Below are 19851 nucleotides of genomic sequence, written 5' to 3'. Positions count from 1 at the left end.
TGGTACAGTCCCAGGAGGGTACCATGTGGCTTTTCAAACATGCAATCTTTAGAGTCTAGGGGTGTCCTAATGTTAGGCTACTTGCCTTTCCCAAGAACCTTTCCTAAGCTGCTATTTGGGTATCATGGTGCCCAAATGGAAGAACAAACAACTGCCGTATTGACACGTCCCAAGTGAATGTAGAGTTATGAGGAAACTAGTGGTCTTTTAACACACACACCCCAAACTTGCCATAGAAGAGATCGGTGGGGAATACACAAAATTAAGTGAATTCTGCAACCTAGGTTTCTTACTTCCTTGCTTTAAAGCAGTACAGCACTGGGGTGTGTGTGTGTGCATGTAATGCATTACAATACTATAAGCAGCTAAAAACACTGTTAACAGTGGGACCATTTGAAATTAAAGCCAATTTTGAGGGCTGGCATACAAAACAACATGTGGATTAAGTTGTGTCTCATCAAGCTATTCCAGCTACAAATGACATCAAGTTTCTATGCGACACTGGGCTTATTTATTTCTAAATGATCCCACTGAGAGGATAAAAGCTGGATGCTGATAAATGAAAAGATGATGAAGCCACTGGTAAGGACATTCTGCCAATTCTATTCCTTGCTTGTGGCAGCAGCATTCTGTCACTTCTTTCTGCCAGTGCATAAACATGAAGGCAGTTGCTATGCATAATGAGAAACCTTAGAATGAAGTGTCCTTTGGAAGTTCTATACAATTACAAAATGGGGGGGGGGAGGAACATGTATTCAGGTGCTTAACTTTGCACATGGATGGAAAGGACTGACACACAAATCCAGCAATCTTTTTTTCAGCTGCAGGAGCTCCTATGCCAATGCAGAGCAACCTTCAACTGGAATAGCTCATCTGTTCATGTAAATGGAGGAAGGAAGGCAGCTCACCTACACATCCTTCTATGGCTTTCAGGATCATGGAATTAAAAATGGCAATAAAGCAAATGCAGGATCCAGAAGATATTGGTTGGACTCCTGAATTGTTCTATTCACTTCACTTCTGGCTGATAGTTACAGAGGTGGTAATGTTGTCACCTCTGGGGGGTGGGAATCCACTCCTCCTTTATTTGCCCCATCCAGCTTCTGAAGCTGTTGTGGGATGGAATGTATTCAGTGCAATTTCACATAATTCAGAGCTTCATACATTACTGAGGCACTGCAGGACTCAGCTACAGGGAATAAGTTTTTGGCAACTAACCCATCACTTGGGAAGAGAGATAATTGAATCAACGTTGAGCAGGGAGTGGTAATAAGTGGCAGCTGGGCAGATGCACAATCCATCCTCTGAGGCCAACCCATAATACATTCCATCCCTTCCAGCCGAATGTACATATGAGACCACTGAATGGAGGTGTGGGAGATGTTCAGAACAAAGCTCCTTTGTCACAGCCCTTTACATTTGGTTTTGTCCCTTGTCTATGTATTGCTTCCCGCCACCCTTGTGGTACATATGTGCTCCCTACTCTTGGATAAGCTCTGTTGTTTAATAAGATAAAGATGGGATATGCACAAACACAGCTGTGAAAGTCTATGTATACTAATAGTTTTTATTCAGTGGATTGTGGGGGGAAAGGGATGGGGATTTTGAGATCTCTCCATGGGATTGTGAAGTAGATGAGATTGTGCAACCTTAAAAATGACCTCTGTCCTTTTCCTCTGGGGAAAAAAATTGAAATGAAGATGTTTAGCAGCAAAATCAGCATAACCTGGGGCAGGTTGTACTATGAACTCAAATCATCTGCAGCAGTGACAGGTACAAATTTATTTATTTATTACATTTATAGACCGCCCCATCCAAAGGCTCTGGGCGGTACACAAGTTTAAAAAGACAGAAAACAACCACCATCTAAAACACACTGCTTATAAAATTATAAAAACAATTAAAAAAACAATTCAAATAATCCACATTTTTCCTGTTTTCCCAACTGGAAAGCTGTTTGGAAAGTTCCAGCAGCTGCAGAAAGTGAGATGGGTCACTGGGAGTGTATTTTCACAATTGCTTCAAAATCTGCACTGGCTGGGTCTACCTTTCCAGGCACAACTCAAAGAGACCCGACACAAGCTTGGTTTCTTCCAAAACTCTTAAAAAGGCTACTTAATTTCACACATCCTGCCACATCACAGTTGCCATACTCAGAGTGCTCTTGACAACTTTAGTTCAGAGTCAAACATCTTCATTTTTTTGGAGCTAAACATCTCCATTCCAATAGGTCAGCCTGTCCATGGGTGACTGTCCCACAACTATAGAATTCCTTTCCCTCTGTGGAATTACCAAATGAAGCTCTGGCTATCTTTGGAACATGTTGTGTGCCTGGCTTAACGTAAACAGGCAAAGTTTAAGCTCAGAGAGTGGTGTTTGAATACCCTGCTAAGCTTCTATTCTGCGGGATTAATGAAATGCTCTTTTAAGCACTGTTGCCAGCTTCAAATCTTTGGGATGAAGCAAGTTAAAAATAATAAAAAAAATTAAATGAAGCGTGCAGATTTCATGTGGTGGCATGAACAAAAATACTATTTTATCAAGAGTAACGTTTATAACTAAAAAGGTTACTGGGTTTTATTGAAAATTATACCTTGTTTTGTTTAAGGGCTCCTTTCTCCTTCATGTGAGGGCAGTCCTTCCCTGTCACAATGGCTTTTATATCTGCCACAGGCACTGTACCGAAAGAGAGAGAGAGAGAGAGAAGGATGAAGAGAGAGACTGCAAGATGTGTAAAAACCATGGCATCAAACAAGAGGCAAGACAAAACCAATGTGTCAGAAATGACATCCCTTCTACCATTTTCTAGAGTCTGATATGTGTAAGAAAACCAAACAGAAAATCAGGCAGCCCTAAAATAACAATGAAGTCAAGTGTCACACGTACAGATGAAAATGTTAGCTGCCATTCTACTCTGTTTTCATAACAAAATATTTGAATCTAAGGGCTCAAGAGAATCTTAAATGTTACCTGGCTTCCCCCTTTGCCTCTGAATTTATACACTCCCCAGTGCAGGTTTGTTTTACTTATTATTCAAAAGGTTCAATCAATCTCTCTTTCCACTGCCCTGGCACCTATCTGTCATGCCATTTAACCTAAAACTTAAAACAACAACAACCACCCCCAAATACATGTTAAGGCTGTTTTCCCTCAGTAGCCTTAGGAACCAGATGCCATCTTGTTCATCAGGGGATTCTTGGAGAACCACATAACCATGTTTCCCACATGATGTTAACACCTATCATGATTGCTTTACCTTCATTATGTAACACTGACCAGATGCAGCGTTTTCCAGAGATGAATGGCATGATAGATTTTTTAAATGTGCGTATCTAGTTGAGCTTTCCGAAAGGAGGAAAGCTCAACTAGATACGCACATCAACCCTGACACTGGCGAAAACACACACACGACTCTGAAATTTTTCTAGACCAAACAGCATGGTTTGATTTAGAAAACCTTCCAGCCTTTCTTCAAGGAACAGACACCACTGCATTATTTGGGAATGTGTGGGAAAATACAGTATATGTCTTAACGTGCACAGACATACTGCATTTAAAGCTCTTATAACTACTGGCTGACATGATGTGCAGTTCTAATCGGGACAGAGGGACTAGCAGTGCCTCCATGTTGGACTGCAAGAAGCAGCACTGCTGAAGCAAACTGCTGGATACATTACAAGCGTCACTATGTTTTTCCCCATATAGTCACAAATGGGGAAAACTGGTAATGCTTGTAGTGCAACTGCTGGTTTTCCATAGCAGCACCGCAAGTCCCTCTGCTCCATTAGAACTGCACAGCATATCAGCCATTACTTTTAATGGCCTTTCCAGAATCTATATATCGATCTAATTCTCTTAAACGTACCCGTCACTAATCCCATGTGTGGCAGCTCTCATAAGAGTTTGCGAACGAGCTGCTGGGGAAAAAGTGAACGGGCAGGCCAAAGGCTGGCTGGCCGAGAGAAAATTGTGCTGGGGAAAGCGGTGGCTGAAATGGGCCAAGAGTTGAGGGGGAGGGAAAGGGAGAGGAGGGGGGAGGGCAGAGAAGGAGGGAGGGGGGCTTAGAACGTGGGGGGAGAGCCAAGAAGGATGGGGGAGGGCTGAGAACGAGCACGGGGGAGGGGGGAGGAGGGGGGGAACTAGAGGCACAGGTGCTCTGTGCCTGGGCCACGTAGTATTAATAAAACTCTGATTTTAGTGCTGTTGTGTGTCCTGATCACCAATAATGTCATACTCCAGTGTAAAGGAGAGAAGATTGAAGAGCTAGCCTTTCAGTGCAAAAAATATATATATATTGCAGCACCGGAAAGAGAGAGTTCACAGTCTTCTATTATACATTTTAAGCCCACACAATAAAGCAAAAGATCCACAATGAAGCATGTGATTGCTGGAATGGCAGGGAGGAAGGAGGAGGCAAGGAAAGAACAGTAGTCTTGCTCACATTTGTTACTTTGTTCATAAATGGGTGTGTGTGATTGTGTGTGTGTGAGAGAGAACTATTCTTGTCACTGGTGATGTCACAAGTCCTATGCAATAGGTGTCTATGATTGCACTAGTACTTTGCATGCTGCACTCACAATTGCCAAGCAAAGAACTGAATTTTTCTAGCAACAAAATCTTGCAGACCGAATGTTGAGAAAATATGATGACCTCTATAGAATTGGTTTCATGAGAAAAAATATCCATAGTGCTCTCAACAATTGTGTATTTGCATAAAGAAGCTGTTGTCTAAAAAGACCCTCGTGATACAATTTGCCTCTCTGCAACTATCCATATAAGCTATGACCATGAATTGATAGAAATTACATAGGATTAGAGATACTGTGCTTAAATAGGATGTTTACTACTTAGGAGAAACTACTGAAGTAAATGTAGGGCTATTCATTGGCCATATGCTCCCCTCCTCCTCCACATAATAATTTGTTCATAAACAAAAGTGGTTTGTATGAAGGCTGCACCCAGAAATCAGCTGTGCAACCACTTCGAGAAAACTTGCAGTGGCGCAACCACCCACTCATGATCTGGGCTTGTGATAGAGCCCTCACATGCTCTATTTGCTACAAAACAAACCATCCAGGCTAGAAAAAGCAGACAAAATATATCTGGGCTTCAAGTGGAAATCAGGTTTTGAACAAATCTTATGATACACACAAAAATCCTACATCTCCCAAAACCATGTGAAAAGACTGTTAAGAGAAAGTTTTTCCAATTTATTTATTTTCTTTAGGAAAGCATCATGCAGAATATGATAGGAACTTAAAATTCTGTTATTCCATCCCCTACTTCTTTTGAACAGGGCACAACAGCCATACATATTTTATTTATAAATTCTCCCGTCAAGGAAACAAGCTGTTATGTCTTTCCAAGTTTACACTTGAAGGAACAAGTCTGAAAGATATTATTAATGGCTTTTCCTTGTGCGGTAGTCCTCAAAATGCAGAAGTCACTCTTGGGGCCTTCAACTGAAGACTTTAAAAAATAAAATAAAAATGTCCTAACCTTTGCTATTTTCATTTTTTTTTGCAAACTTCTTTTCCTTCATACCATCTTTCCTTTCTGCATTTGGGAATAATGCCCAACAGGAGTCAGGGCCTGACAGAAAGTACTTTCCTTTCTCAATTATGGACCAAGTGCAGAATGTGGACTGTTCTGCTATTTCTGTGGAGGATGGCTAGTGAAAACTCAAGGGTTACACTCCACCATGGGGGAGTCTCACACCAACCCCATTAACAATCAATGAGGGTTCTGTAAAAGCAAACTGTGGATAATTGCACCCCAAGCTACAGAAAAGAGTGGGTGGAGAGCTGGTCTTGTGGTATCGAGCATGAATTGTCCCCTTTGCTCAGCAGAATTTGCCTTGGTTTGTATTTGGAAGGGTGACTACATGTGAAGCAGTGTCTGCTGTAAGATATTCCCCTTGGGGGATGGGGCTGTAGCTCAGTGGTAGAGCATCTGCTTTCATGCAGAAGGTCCCAGATTCAAAGTCCTAGCATTTCCAGGTAGGGCTGGGAAAGACTCCTGCCTGAAACCTTGGACAGCTGCTGCCAGTCAGTGTAGACCAGGCCTGCTCAACTTTGGCTCCTCAGCTGCTTTTGGGCTACAATTCCTATAATCCCCAGCCACAGTGGTCAAGAGCCAGGGATTATGGGAGTTGTAGGCCAATATCTGCAGGAGGGCCGAAGCTGAGCAGCCCTAGTGTAGATCAAGGGTGCACAACTCAAATGCCCCAGTGGGCTCAAACCAAACATGACCTGGTGTGCAGTGGACGAGATCAATTTTCAGCACATTAATTATTACACTGAAATTAATTATTAAAAAATGTTAATGAAAGTGAGGGAGCAGAGCTTGGAGTTGGGGGGAAAGTGAGGCGAAAGAGGGATGGTGTCAGTGGACTCTGGCTGAGGGGCAGGGGACATCTGGCCTCAAGCGGCCACACGAATTGAGCCACTGCTGCTCACCAGCAGGACAGGCCAAGAGCTCTTCATGAGTTCTGCTTGTAGTTCTACCTGAAGGCCAGCAAGAAAAAGCTCCTGGGACAGATCTGGCCAATACTGAGACAACACAGAGCTAGATGGACCTTCAGTTTGACTCAGTATAAGACAGCTCCCTATGTTCCTAATTCTGTATTCATAATACATTAAAAAAAAAAAACACTATTCTAATTACAAGAGCAGTCCTCTCTTGACCTCTGCTTTTGAGCTTCCCAAAGCTGGCTCTGCATAGCACATCTAGAAAACTAATTAACTTGTCAGGAAGCCTTTTTAAATATATGCAACACCACACAAGGCAGGAGATATTTTATTAAAATAAAGGCACCCAACCTTTTCCCCCATGAGGCCCACACTTCATCAGTTCCTTCCTGCCAAAACCCTTCCCCTTTCACCCTCTGCAGGAAACTAAGGGAAAGGGTCATGGACATGTGATGGGAGGGCATGATGAGGGGAGGAAATGTACATGAATCCAGAAGACAGTGCCCGTCAAATCCTGGAGCTGAGTCTAGACACAGTGGCTCATGTTTTCACAGTGTTAGGTGGGAACCAAGACACTAGCTGTGCTGAAGGTTTGCTGCTCGACTCCACATAAAGGGAGAGAGATGGAGAAGCAATTTTTGCTTCTCTACCCTTCCTGCAAATGCCCTGTTTGCTACCAGAAATATGTCCCTGAGGTCTGTGCAACCCTCAGGGACCTATTTCTGGCAGTGAAGAGGGAAGGGTAGAGAAACAAAAAATTGCTTTACCTCCACCCTCTCCATGCCCTGGGCTGCATAGCAAGCCTTCACAGTGCAGCTAGTGTCCTGGCTCTCTGTGAGGGCAGAGCTCTTGCTCTGCCCTCCTAACACTGTGGAGCAGAGCTGCATGACTTTGGCCCTCCAGTTGTTGTTGGCCTACAACTCCCATCAACCCTAGCCACAGCGGTCAACTGTGGTCAACTCATGGAAGTTGCAGACCAGCATCTGCAGGGGGAACAAGGTTGTGCAGCTCCGCTGTGGAGAATATAAACCAGTGTCTTATGATGCCCTCCATCTCCTGCCCATTACCTTGTGGCCACCCTTGCAGCTGAGACTATTTAGGAGTCAAGAAGATCCAAGTGCCTGCTCTCACATTTCACTGTTCTGAGAGTGGTGGACATCATCCTTGTTACAGACTTCCCTGTCCTCTGAAAGATGCAATACACAGGCACATGGAGGCTTGGATGCCCCCAGCTTCTTCATGGTCCTGTCATAGTGCATCTGAAGGCAAGAGGGGTGATCTAAGCCATTCCACTGGGATGTCCCACTTCTGAACTTAATCAACTCTGCAAATATCCACCTACCTATGATGACGATCACACCAAAGGGATGTGCTTTTTTTGAAAAGTGAAGAGTGGGTTTGTTTGTTTGTTTTTCCCCTTTCAGACCATCAATGCGTCACAATGCCTAACCCTCCCCAATGTGAGACTAGGCAGGGAGGCAGGCAATTTTTGTATGTGGGCCAGCAACTTCTGTGGACTTTTTAAATATCCCACTTAATGAATGGTGACCTTGTTTCTCCTTGAAGAACAAAGTGACATTCAGCAGGGGCAATCAGGGGCGTAGCTAGGGAAGAGGGGGCCCATGTTCACGCCTCTCTCTGGAGAATGAAGAAAATGAGGGGTGGAGCTGGGGGCCCCTCAGGAGCTGGGGCCCCGGGCTCTTTGAACTCTTTCTCTCAGGTATAGCTACACCCGGGGGGCAATTCTCCTCTGACTCTGCCGACATCACAATGGGAGAATTGGCTCCAGAGGAACTTACTACTCTCAGAATTCTTAAAGGACAGCAACCTCCTTCCATCTGAATGTGAAATGTCTGTGGCAATCTGTTCAGGTGCCTCAAGCTTGTCCAACATTAACTTGCTTTGCACAACATGCTTACACAGTTAATAAAACCTGGGTTGGGCTGAGTGAATCCAGCTACTGAAGACACATTTCAAAGTTACTTGAGGACTGATTATTACGAGGACTGATTGCCTCATAATCTTCCATTCCACTCTTAACGTTTTGAACCATTTCTCTTAACGTGAGGAGAAGTACACAGCTCCTTTCAATGCCAGAGCTTTAGCGAAGTGATCAGAAACCTGTGCCCTAGATTCTGGAGAAGGATTGCAGTAAAAAGCCTAGAACAGCCTTGTGGCCAGTCTGTGAGGCAGTGAATATAAGTGAGTGTGACTATAAACTGGTGCTGTTAAGAAGCTCTGCTTAGGTCCTTAACCTTGTAACTCAAAGCCAACTGCTATGAGAGAGAGCCCGGGCATTTCCCTTAGAGGAAAAACACATTTCAGCCTTATTGCCTCAGACATTTGTGTAGCCACTGGATAACCTGTTTGGGTTTTTAATATTAATATATATACAGAAAGCCCTTTCTCATGATTCCATGAGAGGGTTAGAGGGCAGGCAGTGAGGAAAGGCTGCAACAGCTTACCATCCCTGCAGACTCTGCAGCTGCCTCTGGGCTCGTGATCACGTGCCCAGATGTTCCGCGCTGCCTCTTGCAGTGCGGAGGTCGGGATGCATAGTCCTGGCCCCTGGAATCCCACAAGTGTGCGGTGCATTGTGGGGACTTCCCCCATGATCCCTCCCCCCCGCAGAGTCTCAGTGCCAGCTGCAAGCAGCCGGTGCTGACTCATGAACAATTAGATGTGGTTAAGGGCGCAACTGTGCCCTCAACCTCGGCTAACTGATGGGCTTCTTTGCCAGGTTTGCTTCCAAGATCCACGGGGATCCCAGCGGTTCTTACATGCAGCCTAACCCAGGGTGGGTGCCCCTAGCCCGGGTTAGGCTGCATGTGAGAACAGCCTCACACAACGTTTAGGATGGTGCATTAGATTTAGCTATCAGACTGGACATTCACTCATTCATTTCATATATTTTTATACCGCCCCAAACCTATGTCTGTTATCAGGCTTTATACAATTATCAGGCTCTATACAATTGACTATGATATAGCTGAAGATTCATTGTAGTAAACATATGGCTATATTAAGAGCCACACTACTTAATAATACTTAGCATGTATACACGCTTTTTGAGTGTCCAAAGTGCTTGACCTACATTACTTCAGCAACCCTTATAGCAACTCTGTAAGGCAGGTCTGTATTTTCGTCATTTCCATACTGCACATGGGGTGCGGGTGGGAAGCTGCTTGAGGCTGGGGCACTGACTTGCCTCAGACTACCCAGTAACTTGGTGCATCAAGTGAGACTTGAACCGTGGACCAGTCCTGTCTGCAACAGCAACCCACACGCTTAGCTATTACCCAACCCAAGCTCTTGAATATGAATAGCGACTATGGACAACAATGCCACTTTTTTTTTTTTTTAAAGAAGGAATGTTTGCAAAGAGATGTCCCACATCAGATTTTTACAGTGGATTTATTCAGCATAACCCAAGAGGATACCAAAAAAGATGCAATGACAGGAAGGATTCTGCTCTTTAACTAGGATTTTCTAAGAAGCTGTGACAAATAAGCTTTCAGGGAGTAATCTGCTGTGAGAGAAGTCCTTGACAGAAATTCCCAGTGAAATGACCCCAGACATTCTGATCCCAGAAATAGGAGAGCAAGTAGGAAAAGTAGGAGAGCAAGTAGGAAAAAATAGGGATGTGAACGAACTGGTTCGTGCACTCCCGGGAGGTGGGAGGGGGGCTTTAAGGGGCAGGGAAGGTGCCCTTACCTGCCCCACCGCTTTCCCTCAGCGGCGCACTCCCCAAAATCATTGCCATGGGGCTGCAGCATGCCTACCTGCAGCCCTGGTCAGTGTTGTACTGACGCACATGTGTGCCATGCGCACACACATCTGTCATTTCTGGTGCGACGCTGACCAGGGCTGCAGGGAGGTATGAGGCTGCAGTGTACCTCCCTGTCAGCATTGTACTGGAAATGGCTGGCGCGTGTGCATGCCGTGCACATGCATGCCAGCCATTTCTGGTATGATGCTGACCGGGGCTGCAGCCCAGCGGCAACGATTTTGGGGAGAGCGCCAGTGGCAGGGAGGAATGGCAGGTAAGGGCACCCTTCCTGTCACTCCCGCCTCCATACCGGCTTGAACGCTGGACTTCCAAACCGGTTCAGTGCTCCAGACAAGGAGTGCCAAACCAGTTTATGCACATCCCTAGGAGGAAAAGGGTCTACTTGCCCCAATATGTGACAACTCTGAGCAACTGCCCGCCTGAAAAAAAGGTTCTGGATATTAGAGAAAGAAGCAAAACAGTCCAGTGGGCCATTCATCTGCCATTCCTTCTTCAGTCTTTCCCCCTTACATGATGAAGGGAATCACAGCTCTCCTTCATTCCACCTCCATCCTCCTGCCTCCTATCCATCTGCCCCTTTGAGCCCCTACTGAAGTTGGCACCGTAATTTTCTCAAGGTCAACAGTGCAGAATGAGATAGAAGAGTAATGTCCCAATTACTTACACTTATCCTGCAAGGAATCATGAGGAACTTCTCCTTGGGGACTCTCTTCCAAATCTCCATAATGCAAGACTTTGTGGTTGGGTGAGAGGCGGCAATACCAAAATTTGTCTGACGGAACATCAAAAAGGTGGGAAAGATCATTAATACCCAAGAGCATCTGATGCAGCAACAAACAATGAGTTCTTTGAAGAATAAGTAAGACTTGTCAAGAAAATTCCCTGTGAATCTTGTATATCTGTTCTGCTCTTTCTTAAGATGCCACATCAATTTACCTCTCTTATCACCTTCATATTCTCCCTCTGCAATTTTTACGAAAAATGTTTGCCAAGAATTGCTACTGGCAATAATATTTGTTGGCAGGTTCAGGCTGCAAAAGTCACTAGCATACAAGGTCAATGCCAGCCAATTCCTTTCTTGAAATGAAGAGAGCCAGGGACCATCCTCCTCCTTCCAAGAGCATCTTCATTTTATAAACAGGCCATATATTGTGGATTTGTCAAAACTGCAATTTTGTAGCACCTGAACTATAGCTCTCCTTCCTGTCTAACACAACATCAGATAATACAGCAATTCCACCGTAGTAGCTACCTCAGACTTTGAAGCTCATCTATGCCTACAGTTCTTATTGTATGAGACTTTGTAATTTGGGGGCGCTTGCCCATGGTTGTGATACCTAGAAAAAAAGCAAATATGACCTCAGTTAACATGGCCACCACTCTGCCATTATTTTCTTCTTTATCTACCTCAGAATATGTTTGGATTGTTTGCATGTTTCCTTCTGGGTGTGGTAACCACCAGCTTTCCACAGCTGTTTGCTGAGGCTTTTACCACCATTTCCCCCCAAGTATGCATGGCACTTAGGGAAAAAATGAAGAATGGGGAAAAGCCTCAGCATATAGATATGTAAAGGAGGTGACTACCACAAGGAGGAGGAAATCCTTATCTATAAAAGTGGGCAGATGTGCCAAAAATAGTTCAAAGTAAGTGGAACATATTAATGTGATCTTGGAGGATAATTGCACTGAGGCAGGTAGTGAGAATCAGTAAGGTCATCATCAAACTCTAGGCGCCAGAGTTATGAGAGCGATCCAGGTCATATTTAATACTGGGCTTAACACCTGCCCTAAATTCCTGCAAAACACATACAGCCCAAACACAAATGCTTGCTCCTTTCCATGATATTGTATAAAACAGTGTGGCCAGAACCTCAGGGGTATACTCGTGAGTCAAATGGGCCGTAACCCAAAATTTGGCTTTTAAAAAGCCAAACCTGGCAACAGAGGTTCTAAGACATTTTTAATAGGATGACCTGAGGGCCTTTAAAACAATTATTTATTTTTATATACCTTAATAATGAACTGTTCTCTGAACAATGAGGACTAGAAACTTGCTTTTTAGAAACTGAAAGTAGATTATCAGCATGCCAAATTCCATGACTGAAACCAGATTCTGATCCCCAGTTCACAGAACAACTACAGCACCAGTTATAACTTCTGTATCTGTAAATTGCACAAAATGGCCACATTGATTAAAACATCCTTACAGGGTGGAACTAGATATTATAGCAAACATGATGTTGCCTTAAAAAAGGCATTAGCATGCCCTGTTTTCCCCTCTCCCTCTGTAACATGTATAAAGACCCAACGTGGGTTGTATTGACATGATGATAGGAGTTTCCCTGCCCTCACTCCATCTCATTGGCTGCCAAGGGTCAGGGCAGCAGGGAGACCAATGAGGAACAAGATATGCAGTTGACTTTCTCAGCAGCAGCTTTATGTTCTCCATAATGTCTAGTTCTAGTCTTTGTGTAAGGATGGTTCTTCCTCGCTTTTCACTTGCATTAACACCACACAGAAGTGATATCTTAAAAGCTAAAAGGGACTCTTTGCACCACTTGTGAAAGCACCCTAAAATTCATTACAAAGGTCTTTTCCAGTATTCCAGCAAAAGAGGAGCAAGTGTGGATGGGCACTGAAAAAAAAACCCTCTGGTTAGTACCTTGCCGCCGTCGACTGTTGAGTTTCCTAAAGCAGGTCCCTTCAACGAGACGATTAAGACGCTGCTGCTTAATCAGTTCTAAAATTTCAGGCTGAATCTTCTCCTTTAGCTCCCTGAGGGGAAAACACAAAGAGAAGCAGACTTAGTTGTATCTAACTTGATTTTCTGAAAGCCTCAAGCTATACAGTTTCTTTCCAGGCAGATTTTGAGCTCAGCCCACTCAGTTTATTCCAGGAAGCTGGTGTTTGAACTCTGCAGTAGAAGCCCACTTTAGACAAGCTGCTTATCTTGTCTGTGCTTTAGAGTAAACCTTCTCTGCAATGCCACCAATTATCTGCAAGAACAGTGAGGGGGGCTACTTCCCATTGAGCTCAACTAAGCAATCAACCGGCAAATCAGATACAATGTTTTATACAAGTTCATTTTTTAATCCAAAAAATCATATGAGCCATTGATCCTCAAAGAACTGTATATCAGTTCTAAACAATATATTCAGTTTTAAATTGTATTTAAACAAGGCATGATAATATGCACTTGTGGCAGCAAAGCCTTGTCACGTTGAGGAATTATGGGGACATACTAGATGCCAAGTGGCTAGGTATTGGAGAAAGTGATTGATTAAAATCTGTAGAATTGGTGTGATAGATCAATTATTATCACAAAGGCTATGCACAAGTTACATCATTGGGGCTGGTTAGTTCTTGGGCAAACTCTGAGCCCCTTTTCCTGGTTTTTGAACATGGAAGAGCCTTGTATCCTAAGCTTAAAACATAGATGCCATCAGTGAAAAGGAAGAAACAAGTTTTGAGAAATTTAAGTAAAAGTGCCATCATGTCTATTCACAGCCCAGATAAGGTAATCTACGGCTGTCAGCAAGTCAGGCAAAAAGCCAAATATACTTCATTGGCAAGACTCCGGAGAATGGGTTTCTGCCCAGCACAATTGCTAGAGTGTGGCGAGTCAACGGCAAGACGCCTAGTTAAACAAAGGCTTAGCGACATACACTGTCAGGAGGAGAGGGCCTCTATAAATAGGCCTCCCCAACTGCTAAACGCTAAGAAAGATTGGGCCACAACCACTTATTTTATACAATCTATTCCCCAAAACTTCGCTGGGTGTTTACAAGAGCCTGCTTGAATGCCCTACCCTCAGCGATGTTATCAGGGAGATTTGAGAGAAAACCTTATGATGAGAGACTGTGCCCTTGTGGATCTGCCCCTGAAACTGGTACACTGTCCACTTTATATCGCTGAAAGAGACTTGTTCTTATCCCAGTACCTGAAAGGTTTCAAAAGCCACTTGGAGGAAATGATTCTTACATGTCTACGAGAAGATAGGGACCCAACAATATCCTTGGTGGTTGCCAAATTCTGTTATATTCTAACCAAATTAAGAGAGGCTAGAGCACAGCAATCAGCTACTGCCAAAGGTTCTTGATTTTATGTATGTGACAATATTTTAGTTTCTGTTTTTGCTTTTGCTTTACTGAATATATTCTGCTTGTATTGCTGTTTGATCAAATATCGTAAATAAACAACTAACTAACTTAACTGGCAACTTGAAATTGAGAGATGGGCCTGACTGACATTGGGAGGAACTTTTCAGAATATCGGAAATATTGTGGATGAATAATATTTTGGAGTCAAGTCAAGTCAAGTTTTATTTACGGTCCTAGACCAAACAAGAGTTAAGTGGCTTCTCCAATGTAATAATCTATCACAGGATAGATAAGTGATGTGTATGCCTGAAATCCTAAAACAACTTCTTAGGATGTAACAAAGCATAAGCATTATCAAGGTAAATGACTGTATAAAAGCTCCTGAATGTTAACCATTGGGGTCACCACCTTCTACATGGGCCTTTGGGTGTCTTGTGGAGGTTGGTCACCATTCACTGGCTAACATCTTGATATGCTAGTGTCTTAAGAATATAGCATGCTGTGGACTGGAACCCAGGTTGAAGCTGATGCAGTTTTTTGAGAGTGTATGATAGGACATTTGGATGCACTGTAGAGTTTCTTTATTCAATTTATTGACAAAATAGTTTGATTTGAAGATACTATCAAAGCCTGCAGATCTCTTTCATGAATCTGTTCAGTACTAAAAAGAGGTTAGTGGTTGCTACTGTTGTTGTTGCCACAATGATACTTGGGTTGCAGGGGCGTATCTAGGGGTAGGGCAGGCAGGGCATGTGCCCCGGGCGCCACTTAAATTAATTTTTTTTAAAAATGGCTGCCAAAAACAAAATGGCCACCGTGCATGCTCAAATGGCCTCTGTGAGGCTCTAGGTCATGCCAGGCTTTGCAGAGGCCATTTGAGCATGCACGGTGGCCATTTTGTTTTTGGTGGCCTTTTTAAAAAAAGATTATTTTTAAAAACGGCCACTGCACATGCTCAAATGGTCCCTGCAAGGCCCTAGAGGCCAGTGGGGTGAGGGGGAATCTTTGCAAAAAAAAACCCCACCTTTAGGAAGCCCCCCAAAGGGGCTACGGGTAAAAATAATAATAATAAAAATATAACATAAAACACTGTACACATATTCACATTGGCACTATGTACAGAGAATCAGGGCTTGTGAATACTGAGCTGACACTTATGACCTAGGATTGTATTCATTTGCTCTTACTTTGCTTCTTGTGATAAGTGAGTTAAATGTGATGTCTTGCTAATATGGCTATTAATGGTGAGTTTGTCTTTGAATCAGTGTGAAACCCTTAATATTAAGGCCCACTGGGAGTTTCTTGCTCTCTTTCTCTCATTTTAACTGTCTTTCTGAAAGACTAGAATATATTCCAAGCAGTGACACAGTTTACTCTGCATATCCTTTAATTATTTACAGAGTATCTGGGAAAAGTCAAATTCTCCATTGATTTTTAAAACTTGTGTAATGGTGATGCTACAATGCATAGTAGAGAATTAGACAGGCACTTCTGTTTAGTTTTCCAAGTACATCTCCACATAGTATTTGGGTATTTCATGAGCCCCAGCATACTGAAATTTGTAGTTTTCCAGCATTTTTTGTTCTGGCTAAGTCCACTGGTAAATAGTTTTTGAAATATTAAAAGATTAACGAGCTTGACTTGTATTTTTCAGCTGATATTATGGTAAAGTTATCTGAAAGATGGGTGTCAGATGCTTGGACAGGGGGCGCAATTTCAGTGTTTGCCCTAGGCGCTATTTTCCCTAGATACGCCTCTGTTGGGTTGATCAGTATTTAACCGATATCACCGTCACATTATTTCTCAGGAACACCTCCTATGTCACGGTTTTTCCCCATGCTGCATATACACAAGTAAAATGTACTAAGCACAAATACCTTTCCTTCAATAGAATGACTGGTCTCTTGTTGACTAAAGTTGCTACAGTTGTTATGGAACATACAAAGTAAATTTCAAAATACTATTAAAATACAGTGCCTATTTTTGCACTTTCATCTTGAATATACCTAAAGAACAAACCTTCAAGCATTTCTCGGAATGTTCACCACCATCACTGCTGACATCTCCTCACTTCGCCTACACTCTGAAATGGTGTCTCTAGTTATAAATTGTTATGCGATTCAGAAAGGCATGGCAACAAGAATGTCTGTCTCAAAAAGGTTTTTGCTCGAGAATTCCCCCCACCCTCTGTAAACTTTAACTGCAGTAGAGAGTGTTTTGCCATACAATGTTTTCTAGGCCAGTAGAGAAATTTCATGGCCAACCATCCGAAGAAATAAAAACGTGTCCATGAAAAAATAAAAACCACAATACTGTCCAAGTGAATAATCCATATTTATTTCTGGTTTCAGAATTAAAACCTTGCATAATCTCCATTTTCCAATTATAAGCAGAGCGATTTCCAAAGCCCTGAATGGCACAAGTGCCATAGAAGCAGATGGAGTTCCCTTCCTAGAAAGGTCTGCCAGGCTGGTTCTGAAGGGAGCCTTTAAAAGGCTTGAAAACACCATGTTCTGCCATGCCTTTTGAGCTTTATTTTGTATCTCTGCTGCTGACTGTTGTTGGCACAGTGGGGTTTTGTTGATATTTGCATGTATATTTTTATTGTTATTTTAAAGATAGTATCATAGTTTTATGTCACAAGTCCCTTGAGGGCCCTGATGAGCTAAAAGATGTTGGGTTTTAAATATAGCAGTCAGTTACACCAGAGGCCTGTGCCCAAAGTTTTGGATACTATATTCAAATGCAATGTGGAATTTAGTGCATTCAAAAGCCTCATTCAGGAAGACATGGAGAAGCAAGCACTAGCCAGGGAGCTGGCCCTACCTACTCTGCATGTGGATGGCAATGGGGAGGAAGGTAAAATGGCACCAGTCTGCTTTCCTCTTCCCATCCTCATAGAACAACAAAGAGGAGGAAAGAGCTTTTAAAGGTGGAAAGAATTGGGGGTGTTGTTTTATTTTAAAATTAAATAACAGCGAAAGGAGGGGGGGGGAACTTGCTAACTGGGCAAAGAGGCACCTTTCAAGGATGGTACTCTTATATTTAGCAGGGAGATCACAACTGTTCCTATCCATTCCAGCACAGCATCTTTTCCAGTGACCATTTGCTGGTATCTCCCTAGAGCCTACAAACATACAAACAAACAAACAGATTGTGAGCCCATTTGGGACATAGAAGCTTTTTTCTTTTCTTTTCTGTGCTGCGTAAACCACGTTGTGAACTTCTTGCTAAAAAGCAATATATACATGTTCTGAAATCAACTAAATAAGAAAAAAGGTACCAGTTGGTGCTCTGCTTTGAGAAGCAAAATGACATGCACCAGCTTTGGCAGTGGTCATGGCAGAACACCGTGCTGCTCACCTATGCCTATGAGGGAGCAGCAGGACCTGGGAATAACCAACTGCTCTAGCTTTGGGATCCAGAGTCCAGGTTCTCAGCAGACAGCCACAGTTTCTTGGTAATGCTGTATTTGTTGTTAACTATGTAGAGCAGAGAGGTCCAAGGATCAAGCAGCACCCCAGCCTGCCTAGATCCTGAAAGTCCAAGTTCTAGGCAGTGGCAATGTGGTTCACAAGTCATTCTCCTTTAGGGTTGCAAACATTACATTGGCCGAAATGGGGACACGGGAGGAGTCAGGGGGATGGGGCCATCTAGGGGCAGCCCCAGGTGGAAATGGCACAGCCCGGTTCTCTGGAGCCAGCTGCTGGGCAGCAGAGTGAGGATGGCGGCCAGAGCTCCACCTGCCTCCCAAATGATGACAGTTAAAGTTGGGGTGGGGCGGGCGCACTGTAGGCAGGTGGGAGAGATGGCAAAAGAGTGCCTCACCTGGCCCGCCTATCTCCCAAATGAGGCAGATTGGGCCAATTTCAGGCCTTTGCGTACATCCAGAGGTTTTTTTTCTAAGTTTTTTTTTTTAAAGTCAAAAAGCAGGAGAAATAAAAGCCTGGAATGGGATGAGCATCTCTCCCCAGGAAATAGGGACATCCTTGGCAACGTGAGACAGTTCATTCATTCATATTCATTGATTCGATTTCTATACCGCTCTTCCAAAAATGGCTCAGGGCGGTTTACATGGAGAAATAACAAACAAATAAGATGGAACCCTGTCCCCGAAGGGCTCACAATTGGCCTCCCTACTCTCCTTCTGCCGCCTTCTCCTCACAGGGAGAGGCAACCAAGGGCACAGTTATCACTGGTGCTGCTGGGTGAAGAAGAGAAGGCAACATCAGTGGGGCAAGACAGATGCATTGTTCTGGTGAGAGCTATGTCTCCCAACGCATTTTGAACTGAAATGTCCTTTCTCAGATAAAAAGTCGTGAATATATGTAGAATATAGGGGTTGGGTTTTGGGGGTTTAGTTTCCTTGCAAAATAACTATTTTACCACCTGTGTGGTTTTAAGTATTATTTGGGGTTTCCTGCATATAAATGAAGCTGCATAAAAGCTAATGTTTTACTTTCTGTTTTTATTTTGTTGTAAACCGCCCAGAGATGTAAGTTTTGGGCAGAATAAAAATGTGTTAAATAAATAAATAAACAATTTTCCTCATTTCAAGGAGATTGTTTGTGGGGGAGGCTTTGGTATATTTGACTCAGCCCTCTTCTTGTGGCTTTGGTGCTAGGAAAAAGGGGTGCACCAAAGGCCCTGTTCCTTATGTAGGGATTTTGTGCTTGGCTGTTGGAATGGATCCTGTCCTTGTTGGTTGTCTACTGAAAGAAGATGAAGCACAAACTCAGCAACAAAATTTTACAAGTTTATTTAAGTTAAGTAAAGTGTTGCCGTCAAGTTGATTTTCACTCCTGGCGCTCACGGAGCCCTGTGGTTGTCTTTGGTAGAATACAGGAGGTGTTTACCATTGCCTCCTCCTGCACAGTATGAGATGCTGCCTTTCAGCATCCTCCTATATTGCTGCTGTCCGATATAGGTGTTTCCCATAGTCTGGGAAACATACCCGCAGGGATTCCCCAGCAACCTTCTACTGGTTAGACAAACATTTCCCCACTGCGCCACTTAAGGTGACTTTAAAAGTTCATTGGTCTTTGTAAAGTTCATTGGCCCCTCAACCAGAAAATGCTTGTGTACATGGCATTTCAATCTGATTTCACGTGCTGTCACTAGAATACTCTGGATGGGCTCGTCGCATCAGTTTACAGCCATGCTTGAAGTATTTTAAGAATATATGGATATTACATTGCAAAATAAACTTGACTGAAAATCAAGAAATAACCTCGCAATGGGCACGATCCGCCATCTGCACCGTACTCATGCACAAGGCTCCATGATACTTAACCCCCTTGTAAATTAAAAAGGGCATTAAAAAGGGTTGGTAATTTGCTTTGCCTTTAGCTCCAGCAACACAAATTGAGGTGAAAGGCATACTGAATAATAGCTGCTAATGTATGCAAACAAGAGATAATTTAGGAGTTAAACAACTTTTTTTTTTTACTGGCATTGGAGAAGGTACTAAAACACAGCCCATTTTCATGGA

General features: G+C 43.3%; 1 protein-coding gene across 7 annotated transcripts in view; it reads right to left on the bottom strand.

Annotated features, from left to right (window-relative positions):
• The window catches only part of ELMO1 (engulfment and cell motility 1), a 459005-nt gene that overhangs the window by 7093 nt on the left and 432061 nt on the right, over window positions 1–19851 (bottom strand). For all 7 annotated transcript variants that reach the window (XM_053260714.1, XM_053260710.1, XM_053260713.1 and 4 more), the window contains 3 exons: window positions 12923–13035; window positions 10925–11032; window positions 2594–2676 (listed from right to left, as the gene is read on the bottom strand). In XM_053260714.1, coding sequence (XP_053116689.1) covers window positions 2594–2676; window positions 10925–11032; window positions 12923–13035 — 304 coding nt within the window. The remainder of the gene's footprint in view (window positions 1–2593; window positions 2677–10924; window positions 11033–12922; window positions 13036–19851) is intronic.

The sequence above is a fragment of the Hemicordylus capensis genome, chromosome 6 (assembly GCF_027244095.1).
Source record: "Hemicordylus capensis ecotype Gifberg chromosome 6, rHemCap1.1.pri, whole genome shotgun sequence".
Taxonomy (NCBI): Eukaryota; Metazoa; Chordata; class Lepidosauria; order Squamata; family Cordylidae; genus Hemicordylus; species Hemicordylus capensis.
This window is presented reverse-complemented; position numbering and strand designations above follow the sequence as displayed.